This window comes from Diabrotica virgifera, chromosome 8 (assembly GCF_917563875.1).
Source record: "Diabrotica virgifera virgifera chromosome 8, PGI_DIABVI_V3a".
In the NCBI taxonomy this organism is placed as follows: domain Eukaryota; kingdom Metazoa; phylum Arthropoda; class Insecta; order Coleoptera; family Chrysomelidae; genus Diabrotica; species Diabrotica virgifera.
In genome coordinates this window covers 132322266-132339318 of record NC_065450.1, presented here as the reverse complement: position 1 = coordinate 132339318, position 17053 = coordinate 132322266, and the positions used below count along the sequence as shown (strand labels likewise).

General features: G+C 32.5%; 1 protein-coding gene across 5 annotated transcripts in view; it reads left to right on the top strand.

The window, feature by feature from the left end:
- LOC126889476 (probable 3',5'-cyclic phosphodiesterase pde-5) overlaps positions 1-17053 on the top strand; it is a 423420-nt gene that overhangs the window by 296732 nt on the left and 109635 nt on the right. For all 5 annotated transcript variants that reach the window (XM_050657796.1, XM_050657797.1, XM_050657799.1 and 2 more), the window contains one exon: positions 8845-8913. In XM_050657796.1, the coding sequence (XP_050513753.1) occupies positions 8904-8913 (10 nt within the window). In that variant the 5' untranslated portion in view covers positions 8845-8903. The remainder of the gene's footprint in view (positions 1-8844; positions 8914-17053) is intronic.

The following is a 17053-nucleotide window of genomic DNA, read 5'->3' as shown; positions in this document are numbered from 1 at the left end:
AAACTCATGCCCATTTTCATTTACTACTGTCCCCTTGCCGCTGTAGATTAGGAAATACATATAGTAAAAATCCATCAGAGCTAGTAATATCTCATAAATTTTTATTCGATATTTACTAGTTTTGTTCGGCATATACGGTCGGAATATTAACCGCCCTCTCCACAGTAAGAGGGCTTCGTCAAGACTTAAGTTCTCTCCTGGATAGTAAACGTTAGAGATATTATTTATAATATTACTCGTAACGTTTTTAATTTTGTGAAGTCGATCTTGAACTTCTACGTCTTCCGGCTTGTAAAAACAAATATTTTGAAGAATAGCTTCAAACTATAATCTGGGCATAGTTTTTCCAAATATTGAAAAGTGATATAGTGGATCTGTGCTCCAGTATAAACGTAAGTAAGGAAGTTTAATGTTTCTCATTAATATGCAGCGACCCAAAAATTTTTTGAGTCGTCAATATTTATATCTATCCAGCGTCTTAAAAAGGAATATTTTTTTAAATTAGGGTTTTCTTCACGTGAAGCAGCTCTGTGATTTGTCCACTACGATTTTTATCAAATGCTCTTCATCAAATAGTAATGAAAAATATTGTATACGTGTTGCATCAACAGAAATTTATACTTTTATATTTTCTTGTTCAGTAAACTGATGGATCTCAATATCTTCCTCTACATCAAGCCAGTCCGCCTCATCATTTTCTTGTACCACATTTTCATTTGCATCATTCGCTTCGCCCTCATCATTACTCAACTCACCGCCATTATTGCTCGACTCTCCCCCATCATTGCTAGTATCCTCAGTCTCTCTTCCAGAATGAGAAAAAGAATATTCACTTCCACTAGAATAAAATATTTCATCATTATGGTCCTCGTCGAATTTATATTCAATATTTTCGGCATTTCTGTACTCACTAACTTCCCTACTACTTACTAGCTATCTCGGCCTCTAATTGAAGGTCTCATGTACTTGGATGTCGTTTTGACATTGTACTAGAACAAATAATAAGGTATTACACCGTGTATAAATAAGTTACATTGTTATATTACCTTTCTAAATTATACACAATAACGATACTTTCGCATTCGACCTTCATATTTTCTATAAATTTATAGCTTATTTCTTATTTTTTTAAACGTCCAGATCACAACCCAGCCATAGCGTGTGAAAGAAGGATTGTTTAGGTGGACTGTGGCCAAATTCAGACCCACTGTGATAAACCGTGGTGAAATTATTTTACATTTTATCACGTAAGTTTGGTGTCACACATATGTGTCAGCAGTTCTTACGAAAACTTCACCGTCACTCATGTGTGACGGTTGGTCGCGAATGTGTTAAGATCTTCCTGTAATAAGAATGCCACATGTCCATTTTCAATACAAAATCTCCAATAGTTTCCGATATATTTGAAAAATCGATTTTCATTTTGTAAATTTAAAGGGCTGTAACTTTTTTATGTTCATATTATTTGTACTGAGGTAAGTTAGGTTCATTCGAACTATTTTTGGTCCCAGAATATGTGATTTAATTTATGACCTGTATCTTTGTTACACCGTGTATTATTGCTTATATCCCAACAACGTTTAATTATTTATTAATACCTAAATCACTTAACTATTTTCCACAGCAGTAGGTATATAAATTCAATGTCAATAGCCGTTAGCATCTATGCATGTATAACCACTAAAAAAGCTAGCTGGTTTCAATACTCTGGTGTCCAAATCTGTTAGTATTTGTAAATGTACTGTTTTTCCAAACCCTAACTGATTTCAACACCATAGTGTCAACACACGCTAGCATCTGTAAACGTACTGTTTTCCAAACCCTAACTGATTTCAACACCGTGGCACACCGTGGTGTCAACACGCGCTAGCGTCTGTAAATGTACTGTTTTTCCAAACCCTAACTGATTTCAACACTCTGGTGTCTACACACGCTAGCATCTGTAAATATGCTTCCGAGCATATTTGAGAAGGAGCATAAGTCAATTATTATTACTGAAGGTGTCACCGAATGCCACCTCTCACATCCAAAAATAGACGTTTCTTCGCAGATCCTTACGGTCTAAAACCACTTAAATAAAATATGGCTCCTTACTGAGTTCAGGGTGTTTTCTTTAAAAACTATTTTTACCCAGTACTTTAAAACTATTTGGCGTATCCTTATCACATACTAGGTAGAAAGTGTGCCTATTATACACCAGAGTACGGGAGGAAAGTATGCTAAATTTGCAGTTAGTCGAGCGTTATGGAGACATATTGGGTTGTGAAGAGTAGGTCCTAAAACCAAAAAAAGTTAAGTTAAGTTTTCCATAAAGTTTGACACTTTCTATTTAATTTTCCATTTCCAACAATCGTTTTCCCGATAATAGCGCCATCTATCCATAATTCGAAAAAATGCCTCGAATAAAAGTTGCTATTTTTACGAAAAGAATCGAAATCTTTAATAAAAATTGGGGCTCGGGGGCTCCTATTTAAGATTTTAAAGTAACCCCTACCCCACCTCCGTGGTTGGTCGAGTTTGGTGCCATTCGATAGATTTTTCAAAAATATTGAATACGTGCATTTTGCAGTTTTACGATCTGATGTTCATTTCGCGAAATATCGCTGGTTTCGTATTTAAAATTTAAAATTTACCCCCCGTAGAGGGGTGGGGGGTAAATTTATCCAGCCACCCCTCTACGTGGGGGATAGTGTTTGGTATCATTCGATAGATTTTTGAAAAATATTGAACACGTATTTTTTAGTTTATTGATCTGACGTTCATTTCGCGAACGCTTTTTTTTGTGAAATTTTCTGACTCACCCATTTCGTTACGCTACGCTCATATCGTCAGATTTTTTAAATGTACACTGTTTTGCATGTACTTAACTTACCTTATCTTAATCTGACGATGTGAACAGCCGTAGCGCAACAGCATGACAACTGGTATCATAAGCCACAGCGCCTGGGTTCGAGCCCCAGCACAGACAATCCATTTTTCATTTCTAAAAATGATACGAGCTGTTCACCGTGCCTCGGAGAGTACGTCAAGCCGTCGGTTCCCCTGGGCTAGTGTTAACATCGACACTAGTTACTTGAAACAGGGTTAAAGATGTAAATAGCGCCGGAACCTGTCCGAAAGGATCTCCCCGGCAAAAATGCCATATGATATTATTATTATTATATTCTGACGATTTCGAGTTTTTGTAAGGATAGATTTTTTTTCGGGCCCCATTTAACGGAACTCCCCTGTATTAACAGCCAGTATATGGTAGAGGTACATTTACAGGTAGTCGGTTCGCTAAACTCAGACACAACTTTCTAGTGATTTTAGTAAGTAATTTAGCCAATTTGCTAAAATTGGCAAAAAAATTATTACTAAATAGTTAATAATTGCTAAATAGTTAGTAATTATATAATAATAATACTAAATAACTAAATACTTAATACTAAAATCACTAGCAAGTTATGTCTGAGTTTAGCGAACCGACTATACAAGGTTTCTCCCCATGTAATAATCTGACGTGCTCGAGTAACTGCAAAAATCTCCGCTTGGTCTCCCCTACCATAATTAATTATAGTCAGAACAAAACTATATCGGCTACCACTTGTTTTTTTATAATTGTTAACATACATAATAATAATAAATGAAGTATTGTAGACCAACAACCAAGAGATAAGAGCGCGCATCGAAAAAGCTACATCCACCTTCAACCGTATAGTCTAAGAGCTAGAGGCGAGAAATCATCGTCATAAGTAATATGGAGTTTGGCATGTGAAATGTATCTATTGTATGTTGATAATTATGACCCCTTTCAGGCTGACACCTCAGTGGATACAGGGAGTAGCAATAAGGGATGAAAGGGGAAAGTTAACGCAGTCATTAAAGGTTTTCACCTCCTATTTTGTTAAACCTCCATCGATTTACATGAAAATTGGTGAGTAGTTAGAGCATACCTCAAGAAATAAAACTGATATGGTGCTAACGTGCGCTTTTCCCCTGGGGGTGAAAACTATTTTATTAAAAATAACCCCACTAATCGATAGAGGGACAAATTTTAAGCAAAATTTATTACCTCTAATTATTAAAATAAATCAATACTTTTTGAGTTATTAAAGATCAAAACTGTAAGTTTTATCAAAATAGTTATGATTACCAAAATTGAAGATAATAAAAAACAAAAGAGATTCCTTATTCGAAAAACCTTTGAGAATTAATAAAAAGTGAGTTATAGGTGATGGAATGTATATTTTTTTTCGGCTAGTACCCAAATCTATGTATTCAAGCTCAAATAACGGGAAAACGGTGCATTTTATAAAATATATTTACTGACACTTGTCAAAGTACTTGGAAATATGTATCAAATGAGCTCCCGGAAAAGTTGATACCATTACACATTATGCTACAAACATTTTTCAAAGTTTAAACTCCAAAAATTTGGAGCTTAATTATTATATTATAAGTTTTTAAAGTTGTTTTAAGACATTTATATAAAATATAGCAAAAATGTATTTGAATATTATGTCAAATGTGCCCATTATTGGACACCCTCAGTTTCTGTACATGTTCAGTTTATACAGGGGCGGTTCTAGACCAAAAAAAGTGGGGGGCAAGGGAACACAACCGGTGAATAAACAAGATAACGTGCCTTTTTAACGAAAATTATAGTACAAAAGTACTGTAAAAACTGAAGGGGGGCAGCTGCCCCCCTGTCCCTGGCTAGAACCGCCACTAAGTTTATATCGATAGAAAAAATTCAATTAAATATCGAAATAATATAAAAATAATATTTTAGTAACATACATTTAATTAATAATAATATGTTCTTTTTATCATTCGTAACTTCACGCATGTGCTCTTAAATTGACGGATTGATGATATTTGATCAATATTTCCAACCGTCAATTAAAGACTATGAAAGATCTACAAGAGGTAACAAAGAAGCCGATCGCGTTTTCTGTATATCAGGACCCAATCAAAAGAGACCAGTCGATTTTATTAAAGAGTTAAGAAATAACAAATTCAAAGAGGCCTTGGTTCGATTTTTTTTTGACTTATTGGGCTGATAACGAAATAGCACCTTTTCTGCAAGGTAAAATAATATATGTTAATTTTGTTGAGTGTCACAAGTTTTTCGTTAGTAAAAATGGAGAAGTGCAGAAAGACGAAGCTCCACATTTTAGTTGTCCAGCTCATGAGGAGGCAGACACTAAAATAATATACCACGTATGTCAACTACATAAAGATGCCAATGTAATCATAAAGTGCTCAGATACAGATATTCTGGTTATTATGTTAAGTAATATGCATCACTTGAACAGTAATTTACACATTTGGATACAGTCTGGAACCGCAGGAAAAAAACATTATATTGATATCTGTAAAATTTACGAACATTTTGTAGATTCAATATGCAAAGCTTTAGCTGGTTTCCACGCTCTAACTGGCTGTGACTATAATCCATGTTTTCATAGAAAGGGAAAAAAGAGGCCATTCAATATTATGAAATCATTTGAGCAATATAAGGAAGCATTTTATGCTCTTGGAGATATCGATTTTGACGAAGAGACGGTTTTTGAGATTCTAGAAACATATATTTGTCACATATACGGTACAGGGATTACAAAAATAATTCTCCAAAGAAAAGTCAATGACATACGGCTTACAATATTTAATCGTTGATATAAGCTAAAAGACGTAAATGAACCATTTCTTAAAAAATATCTGAAAAATTTTGATGCATCAACTTTACCACCATCTCAATCTGAGCTATATCAACATCTTTTACGAGCACGATACATTACAAGTATTTGGTTGTACGCCTATAAAAAAAATCCCAACAGATCTGGTTATTGAACAAAATGGTTGGGAACTTGCTGAAGATAACACATATAAATTCAAATGGTTTGAAGGACCTCAAATGGCAGAGATTGTTAGAGATACTATTTTTGAGAATGAAACAGACGACGAGATGGATGATGAGCAATATTCATAATAGCGAAAGTGATGAAAATAATTATGATCGCGATTTTAGTGAATGTGACAGCGAAAGTGAAAAATAAAAAGTATTTTCAACGAAAATTTTGATTTCGTTTATAAATTCGCAAAGTCCGTTCGTTCGTTCCTGCGTTGCCACCCCTGCAATATCTGGAGCTTATGTACCGATATCAATGTAGTTTTGTCTCCTGAATCCAAATCTGAAAACGACATTTCGATATCTCAAACCATCTTCGAGATAACCGACCTCAAAGACAAGTTGCATCTCGGGACAGCAATTTATGATTTTTTAGCAATTTTAGATAGCGAGTTAATTCTACAATGGAGACATTGTACGTAAAAATGTTAATGAAAATTTCATATTATTTCAGAAATATCTTACTTCATATAAACTGTGAAATAATTGAAATATCAAATAAATAAATATTACTTATTAATTTTAATGTAAGTAATGTTAAATGGCAGGTTACAAATTTTTGGTGCTGTCTACCCAATGATTTATGTATTAGGTATATTATATTGTATAATATACAGTGTGTCTACTTAAGTTGGACACATATATTACGGGACACTTTTTTATTTTTAATTTTACAAAATAAAGTTATAATTCATAAAAAGTTCTGCATCGTCTAAAACCTACGATTCAATCATCAGATAGCAAATTGTATCTATATTATAAGAGGTATTTTAAAAAATATGAATTTCGCTCAAGATTAAAGTACCTTTTTTTCACACTCTTGTAAATTATTGTTACTACGAAAAATTGTTTGGAATTAAAAACTGTGTTCTAATATATGCAATAGTTGTTATTATTATAATTAAATAATTAATAATTATTATAATAATTTAACTATTATCTACATTCTTCTAATAAAAAGAAAATATTTAATTTTTTTCTCAAATTAGAGATACCTACCAATCACCATTTTCATTTATAACTCTTTTATTATTAATTTTACGAACAAAAATTATTCTTCATAAAAAGATCTGCACGGTCTAAAATCCAAGATGCAATCATAAACATCAGATTATATAAAATTGTATCGATTTTAGTAGTGTATGCATGTGTAAAAAATATAAATTTCGCTCAAGAAATTCGCTCAGTAAAGTGCCTTTACAGCTCACAATATTTAAATAGTAGGATATAATTGCACATTAAACATAATTTTTAATTTTAAACAACTTTTCATAATAGCAATTTTCCATATTAGGAATTTAAATACATAAAAAACAAAGTTTTCGTTATAATAATGCTCGCATTTTTAACTTGTTATATTTAAATTATAATAAAACGAACTAATAAATTATAATCCTAACTTCATTCCCGAAATTCCTTTAAAAACTATTCTGTTAACAAATTTCAAAATATATAAATTTAATTTTTTCACTTTTTCCTAAAAACTCGAAAGGGTATTTTCATCATCACTTGCTTAGCTTTAATGTTATAAACTTCATCTGGAGCTCACTTGATAGGTATTCTTGAGTACGTTGACAAGTGTTCAGTAAATATATTTTATAAAATGCACCGTTTTCCCGTTATTTGAGCTTGAATACTTAGATTTGGGTAATAGCCGAAAAAAATATACATTCCATCACCTATAACTCACTTTTTATTAATTCTCAAAGGTTTGTTGAAAAATAAATCTCTTTTATTTTTTATTATCTTCAATTTTGGTAATCATAACTATTTTGATAAGACTTACAGTTTTTGAATTATTCACGAAAAACCGCTTTACATCATGCATTTATTTCACGAAAAATTCAAATCTTTGATCTTTAATAACTCAAAAAGTATTGATTTATTTTAATAATTAGAAGTAACAAATTTTGCTTAAAATTTGTCCCTCTATCGATTAGTGGGGTTATTTTTAATAAAATAGTTTTCACCCCCGAGAAGGGGTGGCATCCACCCCCAGGGTAAAAGCGCACGTTAGCACCATATCAGTTTTATTTCTTGAGTTATGCTCTAACTACTCACCAATTTTCATGCAAATCGATGGAGGTTTAACAAAATAGAAGGTGAAAACATTTAATGACTGCACCAACTTTCCCTTTTCATCCCTTATTGCTACTTCCTGTATCCACTGAGGTGTCAGCCTGAAAGGGGTCATAGTTATCAATATACAATAGACATTTCACATGCCAAACTCCATATTACTTATGACGATGATTTCTCGCCTCTAGCTCTCCGTCTATTATTGGAACCTTTTTCAAGAGCCACAACTTTTCTCGTGGTAAAAACGTAAGAATGATGCGATGCTACGTCTTCTCTGTCCTTTTTTATGGTGTTAAATCGTGGACCTTGAACGAAGATATGTCGAGAAAATTGGGAGCATTTGAGATGTGGCGTGATATCGCACAATTCTTAAAATCCCGTGGATTGACCGTGTCATAAATGAGGAGGTTCTCAGAAGAATGAAGAAGATGTGAGAGGTACTAACAACCATCAAACTTCGAAAGTTAGAATACTTTCTACACATTATGCGAAATGAATCCAGATATGCCCTCTAGTTAAAGCCATTCTGACAGGAAAAATATTTGAAAAGCGAGGTTCAGGAAGAAGAAGAACATCCTGGTTAAAGAACCTCAGAACTTGGTTAAAATATCATCTGTGCAGCTTTTCCGGACTGCAGCAGGTAAAATAATAATTACCATGATGATCGCCGATATTCATCACGGATAGGCACATCAATAAGAAGAAGAACATACTAAATTACATATCAAACAATTTTTAAGCATTAAACAGATCGGTACATGTCGGCTTTATATCGTGTTTTAGACTATAAGTACCAAGAGATTTTAATAAAGCTATCAATATTAAGTAACACTAAACCAAATATTTAACCATTAAAAGATTTTTTGTTACAGGTTTAAATAAATGCACAGTCGAAAAATATAATTCTACATCCGACTTTCAAACAAAAACTATGGTTACAGGTAAGTTTCTGTTTTTTGTTATTTACTTTAGTAAAATAATGTTTTCACCGATTTTGAAAAAAATGTGAAAACATTTAATTATCCATGTCTATCTGTCCGTCTGCAAACACACCTCCTCCGTCATTAGACTAGATAAAAAGACAAATGAGGTGTTTAACCTTGCTGTCCTGTTCGGGTCTATTTGACCCAAAAAATAATTCATTTCTTATTTTACAAATTATTACGCACAGTAACGATTTGGTGTTTCGTGACTTTATTCACTAATATGAGGTCTTTCTATTGCATATGAGATAAACAATCAACTTCCTGATTTTTTTGATAAAAATGAAATTGTTACCTAGGGTACGTTCGGGTCAATATGACCCGCATATTTAAACCGTTAAAAATTACCTGTGTATGTGTGTTTAGTTGGAAGTATTCTATATTGGCAGTACCTGTGTGTCTGTCAGCCGGATATGTCTCTAAATAAAAACAGGTTTCTGCAAGCTAGAACTTGTAAAATAAACTGTAGTATAGCTGGACGATGTTGCAAACCAAATTATAAATATGACCAATATGGACGGACAGCAAGTCTTTGGAACCAACTGGAAAGACATGAATAAAGTTGGTTTCCAAGAATACCTTGGTCGTTTAGTTTTAGCTCGAGTTTATAAGGCCCATGGCGAATACACTAAAAGTTTGTAGAATGAAGAAACGGGTCGTAATATATTTCAATCAAAAATGTCGCTTGATATATTTACAAAAAGTTTGCAAGTAATACGTTTTGATAACAAAACTACTAGAAAGGATAGGAGACGTTTTGGTAAACTTGCTGCAATATGTGAAATTTAGGAAACATAAGTTGAAAATGTACCAAAATTTTTTAACCCTGATGAAAATGTTACAGTCGATAAGCAACTAGTTGCCTTTAGAGGCCGCTCTCCCTTCAAATGGTACATTTCAAGCAAACCAGCGAAATATGGCACACAAGTTTGATTTTTATGTAATTATGAACAGCAAAACTTCTTATGCTCTAAAATTGCAGATCTATACAGTAATGCGTGTGATGTGTGACTTGAGTAGTGACTTGGAAGGCCACAATATTACGTGTAATAACTTTTTTACATCGTAAAATTAAGGACAATTCATTCTAAAACACAGTAGATACAATTCCGGGGACTATCAGTAAAATAAACCGGAGCTTTCAGCAAAAATCGCGAATAAATAAGTTCATAGCTCGTCTTTTTTGTTTCACGCAAGATACCACTGTTGTTGACAATATTCCTAAAAATAATAAAAATGTTGTTCTTATGAGTACTTTGCATCATAAATCGATGCATCATGCATCACTTTTATCAAATGAAAAAGCCCCAAATTATTTTAGATTACAATTCCAATAAGGGAGCAGTTGATATTCTAGATTAGCTTGTTGGCACGTATACGTGTGAGAAGAGGTAAATCACTGGCCAATGATTGTTTTTTTATAATCTGCTGTACATTTCTGCCTACAACGCGTTCGTGTTATGGGCATCAATAAATATCCAATGGAATACCAATAAACTGACAAAACGGCGAATTTTTCTTGAGGAATTGGGGAAAAAACTAATTAAACCAGTCATCATTTCCCGAAAAAATATACCAATAACTAAATGGTTTCACGAACTGGTAAAAAGGACACGAACAGAAACAAGTAGACAAGATGGAAATGCTAGTGAACCGTCTATGGACAATCAAACTCCGCCTGCTAAACGAGCACGCTGTAAACTTGCCCTAAAAACGATAACAAGACTAACTATTATGTTGTATATATCATAAACATATTTGTAAAATCCATTCTTTTTATTACTGTCCCAGTCGTAAACTGAATTTAATTTTTGTAGATATTTGTTACTAGGTTTTTTGGAAGAAAAAGATACCTTTGTTTTTTGTTAATAAGGTTTAAATTATATTAACAACATAATTTTTGTTTAACTAACCATAATTTCTTGTTAATAAAGTTTTGTTTATCAACATTAGCTTATTTTATTTCGATTAAGGAGCGTAAAGCATAGTTGGGTCATATTGACCCGAACAGTACATTTGTGTAGTTGACTCGAACGGGACAGCAGGGTTAATGAAAGCCTGTAACCCAAGGATGGTATTAAAGGGGAGAAAGGGTACCCCCCGTTAAGATAGGCAAAATGCCCTCACACCCAGAATTCAATTTTTTAATTTTTTTACGTTCTATGCAATTAAAAAATGAGATAACGCGGATTTTTAGCTCGCCACTCCCCTTACCCCTCCCCCCACAGCCAAAAAAGTAGATTTTTAGATTTAATTTTTTCTAGTTGGGTTGCAATTGATTTAAAAATTTCAAAAAATTCACACATATATCTGAGGCATCTACAAAATATGTCCATTTTTTATGGACCTGTAGGTCGAGTGTACATAACCTCAAATTTTTTTTTAACTTTTTTAAAGCTTATAACTTTTTCTTGGAGGGGGCTGCAGGTCCAATTTTTTTTGCATTTTATGTATTTTATCAAAAGCTATCTCCACGGTTTTTTTAGATTTTTCTGTCACCTGCGCCATCTTGAAAAATACGGAAAACTGTTTATTTAGGGGGTTTTTGGGGATTTTCTCCATTTTATAGACTGCAATATAGATCAGCTCAAAATTTTGTTAATAGATTATGCATAATTTGAAATAACTGAGTATTTTAGGACTATCAAAAATTGGGCGAAACACTTTTAAACCCCCCAAAAACCATGTTTTTTTAAGTTATATAAGGGTTTTTGCGGGCTTAATGATATTTTTTGAGATCGATACAACCTTAATATTTTTTTTCATTTTTTTACGTTATATGTGATTAAAAAATAAGACTCATCGCATTTTTAGCCCACCACTTCCTCTCACTGCCACCACAAAAACGTCAATTCTTTTATTTTTTTATTTAGTTAAAGTTTTGTAAGGGTTTTTGCGGGTCTAATCATATTTTTTGAGGTCGATACAGCCTGAACATTTTTTTTAATTTTTTACGTTCTATGTGATTAAAAAATTAGGACTCACCGCAATTTTAGCCCACTCCCCTATTACCCCTCCCCCACAGCCAAAAACGTAAATTTTTCGATTTTATTTTTTTTTTAAGTTGGCTTTGCAATTAAATCGCAAATGTTGCTCTAAAGCTATTTCTTTGTGGCATTTTTGTAATTAACTATTCTAAGAAATAAGCCACAATTTAACTAAAAATGATTTTATTTTCCATCTGTAATGTGCTAGAGAGAATTCGATAATCTGTGACGCACTGAAAAAAGTGTTTGGGGCGATCTATATAAATAAGTCAGATTAAATTAAATTATTAGATATTTTTAAGATAAGATTTTTTTACCAAGCAACATTTTTGTTTAATTTATTAATATTTTGTATTTTGACAAAGTCAAAGACACGTCCGTGGTGAACGTCGACACGTTAATAAAATCATTTTTTAGTTAAATTGTGGCTTATTTCCCATTTAGAATAGTTAATAATTATTAAATTGTAAATTACAAAATGTACATTTTAATATATCATACTTGTAGTTTTGTGAATCAAAACATTTTGTTCTTTGTTCATTAGTTTGTGTTTAGTAGGTACCCTAATATTACCTTACATTATACATATTCTAATTATTCAAACATGTGCGTGTACCATCTACATAACCTATATGTATCTCTGCCTATAATGTCATTTTGCTTCACGTTTACTGCCACATAAAACACCATAAAAAGAATGAGGAAAATATTACCAAAGAATATATAGCTCCGTATATGTATATTCATAGAGTATTCGGAGAGTTATATTCGTTGGTATTACACTTAACAGTTCTAAAGTCTTCTTCGCTGTCTTCGTCTATTACAGGTGTAACATCTGTATTGTCAAAGAGTTTTGCAAGATATTCTGCTGGCTTGATGATTTTTGTAGAATATCTTCCGTGCCATAAATATTATATTATGGCAGCTACATGCCAATAACAGAACAGCCTATGGTTATGTTGCCGTTTGCGCAACTCGCATCTACAAGATATATACAAGACATAGATATATATTGTTTAATGTTTTCCAAACCATCTACATTTGGCTCATAATGCAAATAGTCCACGATGTATGCTTGTCCCCGTTAGGTAAATTATTCCGATTCGTTTTTTTTGCACAAGCTTACTCAAAAACAGGTCCTTTAAACAAATTCACAAGGTGCCGCTGTACCGCGGTCGGAAAATTGTTTAAATAATTTTTTAAACGAATTCAAAAAATCAATTTTTTTCACTTCGGACAAATCTGTTTTAGATTCTTTGGATCAACCTGATCAAAAAAGGTATCTTGTGATCTTGCTCTAAAATTGACTGTTGTCGAGTTACACGCGATTTAAAATTTGAAAAACACGAAAATGGCCATTTTTATGGCTTAATAACACGATTAAAAATTATTATTAGGAAAGTCAGAAAGTGACCAAATCAAAGTTTAAAGCTCCCCTACAAGAGCCTGAAGAAATTTTAGTCATTATTTTATTACTAACTATTAATTTTAATAATTAAAAATGAGCGCTAAGCACGTATTGAGGCGATCGTCCGCGAGAGAGATGTACAATTCATTGGACGTTTTAAAAAAATATCGATAAAACAAGTATCGATCGAAGTCAAAAATACGTTTTAAAAAAATAAAAAAGGAATTTTGAGGTATTATGTGTACACTTGACCTACGAGTCTATAAAAAATAGATTTGTTTTGTAGAAGCCTCATAAAATTTTTAAATTAATTGCAACTTAACTAAATAAAAAAATAGAAGAATTGACGTTTTTGTGCAGGAGGGGGAGAGGGTGGTGGGCTAAAAATGCGATGAGTCTTATTTTTTAATCACATATAAAGTAAAAAAATGAAAAAAAAAATATTTAGGCTGCATCGATCTCAAAAAATATCATTAAGCCGGCAAAAACCCTTATATAACTTAAAAAAAACATGGTTTCTGCGGGGTTTAATCGTGTTTTGCCCAATTTTTGATAATCCTAAAATACTCAGTTATTTCAAATTATACATAATCTATTAACAAAACCTTGAGTTGATTTATGTTCCAGTCTATAAAATGGAGAAAATCCCCAAAAACCCCCTAAAAAAACAGTTTTCCGGATTTTTCAAGATGGCGCAGGTGACGGAAAAATCTAAAAAAATCATGGAGATTTCTTTTGATAAAATACACGAAATGCAAAAAAATTGGACCTGCAGCCCCCTCCAAGAAAAAGTTATAAGCTTTAAAAAAATTAAAAAAATTTTTGAGGTTATGTACACTCGACCTACGGGTACATAAAAAATGGACATGTTTTGTAAAAGTCTTAGATACATGAATGAATTTTTCATTGATAATGAAAAAAAATTAAATCTAAAAATCAACCTTTTTGGCTGTGGGGGAGGGGTAAGGGGGGTGGCGAGCTAAAAATCCGCGTTATCTCATTTTTTAATTGCATAGAACGTAAAAAAATTAAAAAAATTGAATTCTGAGAGTGAGGGCATTTTGCCTATCTTAACGGGGGGTACCCTTTGACCTCGGACTTCCGGTTTTAGAGTTTCAACCGGAAGTACTGTTTTAAAATCCCCGAAAGTAGTACGGTATATTATTCGATTTTCCTTAGCAAGACGAAATCAAATAATATACAGTCAAACCCGCTTATTAGAATAACTCTTAAAGGAATATCCCGGTTTAAGGAATAGAAATTTGAGGTCTCGAAACGTTTCTACTAGCGACCCATGATCGGTTATTAGAATACCCCGGTTATAGGAATACTTTTGATTGGCACGAAGGCTATTCCAATAAGCGGGTTCGACTGTATGTATACTTCCGGTTTTATGCTTGTCTGTCCGTACGTCTCTCTGATAAAACTAATAGAATAGAACCAATAGAAACCAATAAAATTGGTTTCATCTAAATAGTCGTTGAAGGAGAGCTTATATCTCGAGGATGGTACTAAAGGTGAGAAATTTAACCTCGAACTTCCGGTTCAAAAGTTGCAACCTGAAGTACTATTTTTCAGTCTTAGAAATAGTTCAAACGATAATCACTCGACGAGCCTTAGTAAGACGAGAATAAATAATATGATACTTCCAGCTTTTATATCATTTTCGGTTAAAAGGTGTAGCCAGAAGTACCACATTATAGTCGCAGAAATAGTACAATCATCGCGTATTGAAGGGCGGAGGTAAATTCCTCACAAACCAGTAAAAACATATAAATTTCCTCACCAAATTTAAGGGTTCCTATTAATCCGGTAGGTATTTTCCTCACCAACTCACTCAGGTAATAAAATAAAAATATAGATGTAATTTAAGAACGATTATTATGAAAGCATCCAAAATCGGAATAAAAGACATTAAATTCCTTACATTATAATAATAGTTTATAATATAGATAATAAGGAAAATGTATAAATTATTATTTAATATTTACTATTATACTAAGAGACACACTTCACAAAATCCATACAAAATTCATTTGATTAGACTGATATTAATAAATGTTCTACAGTTATTTTTAAATTTCAGTTTAACTTCTTTATCTTTGATAGGTTTAGCAATATGCAAACTTTAAATTTTAACATATCTACGTATATATCTGAAATTCTTTAATTTATTCTAAGAAGATATATATGGATGGATGCGTATTATAAAACGATGAACTAAAATGCGACTGAAAAGATTCGCAAGCATTCGTAGTAAGAATAACAGAAGAATTTGCCTCTGCTCACAAATATGGGGAGAATATGGTATTTTCGTCTACATAAGTTTCAACTAAATAATCAACATATTATCTAAAATTTCATTTTCTGGTTTGCATGACATTAAATCAAAGACAAAACAATCTGATACGTCTTCTGGTTTTATATATGTAAGGCCAAAAGTCTGTTTGAGTCACTTACCTACTCCAGAACTTGTACTTGTATATTCTGATGTTAAATCAAGAGACTGAATTTTTCTATACCAAGCTTGGTGTAGATGAAATCTAGAACCATGTATTTCAGTGTTCGGACACATTTGAATGATTGCATTATGTATAGCCTTTTCAAAATCTACAAAAACTTTACTAGGATTGATTGGGGGGAGGGGCGATCAAAAATCTTCAAAAATTGCGTTACGTAATACGTGAACGCCCCATTACGGTGCGTTACATAGGGGGGAAGGCAAGGTCAAAAATCTTCAAAAATTGCGTTACGTAATACTTGAACGCCCCCAAACTCAATTTTGAGAGCTTTAAAAATTTCTGATTTTAATAAATAAAAAATTGTTGTAAGTTTCTGTTTTTTGTTTGGCAGTAAACAGTATATTTAATAAAGATATAATGCTCATATAGTCCATTCTTTCACGGTTTTTGCTCTAAATTTTAAAGAACCGCTTGGTTTGACATGAAATTTGCCATACGTATAGCTTACATGTCAAAGAAAAAAAGTGATATTGTGCCGACGTGTGCTTTTGCCCTGAGGGTGACTTTCACCCCCTTTTGGGGGTGAAAAAATATTTATCCAAAATAAGTCCGGAAATGGGTAAACTGACTAATTTTAAGTAACTTTTGTTCTATAGAGCTTTTTCGCCAAGTCAACACTTTTCGAGTTATTTGCGAGTGAATATGTTCATTTTTCAACAAAACAACCACATTTTTGGACGGTTTTTCGCAAATAACTCAAAAAGTAAGTATTTTGTCGAAAAAAACGTTCTCAGCAAAAATATAGCACATAAAAAAGTAAAAAAAAAATGGTGTACGTGTTAGGTCTCTGGATCTCGTAGAACCAGAGTTATAGCCAATGAAAAATAGATTAATGTTCACCAAATTTCAAATAGAATATTTCGACGTGAAATATCCAAAAAATTAAGCAATTTTTTGGGAAAACCTATTATAACTTTTTTAAAGCGTTTAAAAAAAGCTTTATTTCTGTTTTTACAAAAAGTTTCTAGCATTAAATTTAAGCAAGTTACGCTCAAAATAAAGTTGGTCCCTTTTGTTTTTGCAAAAAAAAAAATCGGGAAGACCACCCCCTAATTAGCAACTTAAATGAAATTAATCATTACCGCTCCACAAATTATTTTACTTATGTTGTGTTTATATGATCTGTAAGCTTGATCGAGTCAAAGTGCTTATTTTTGAAACAATTTGGTTTCAAAGTAAAA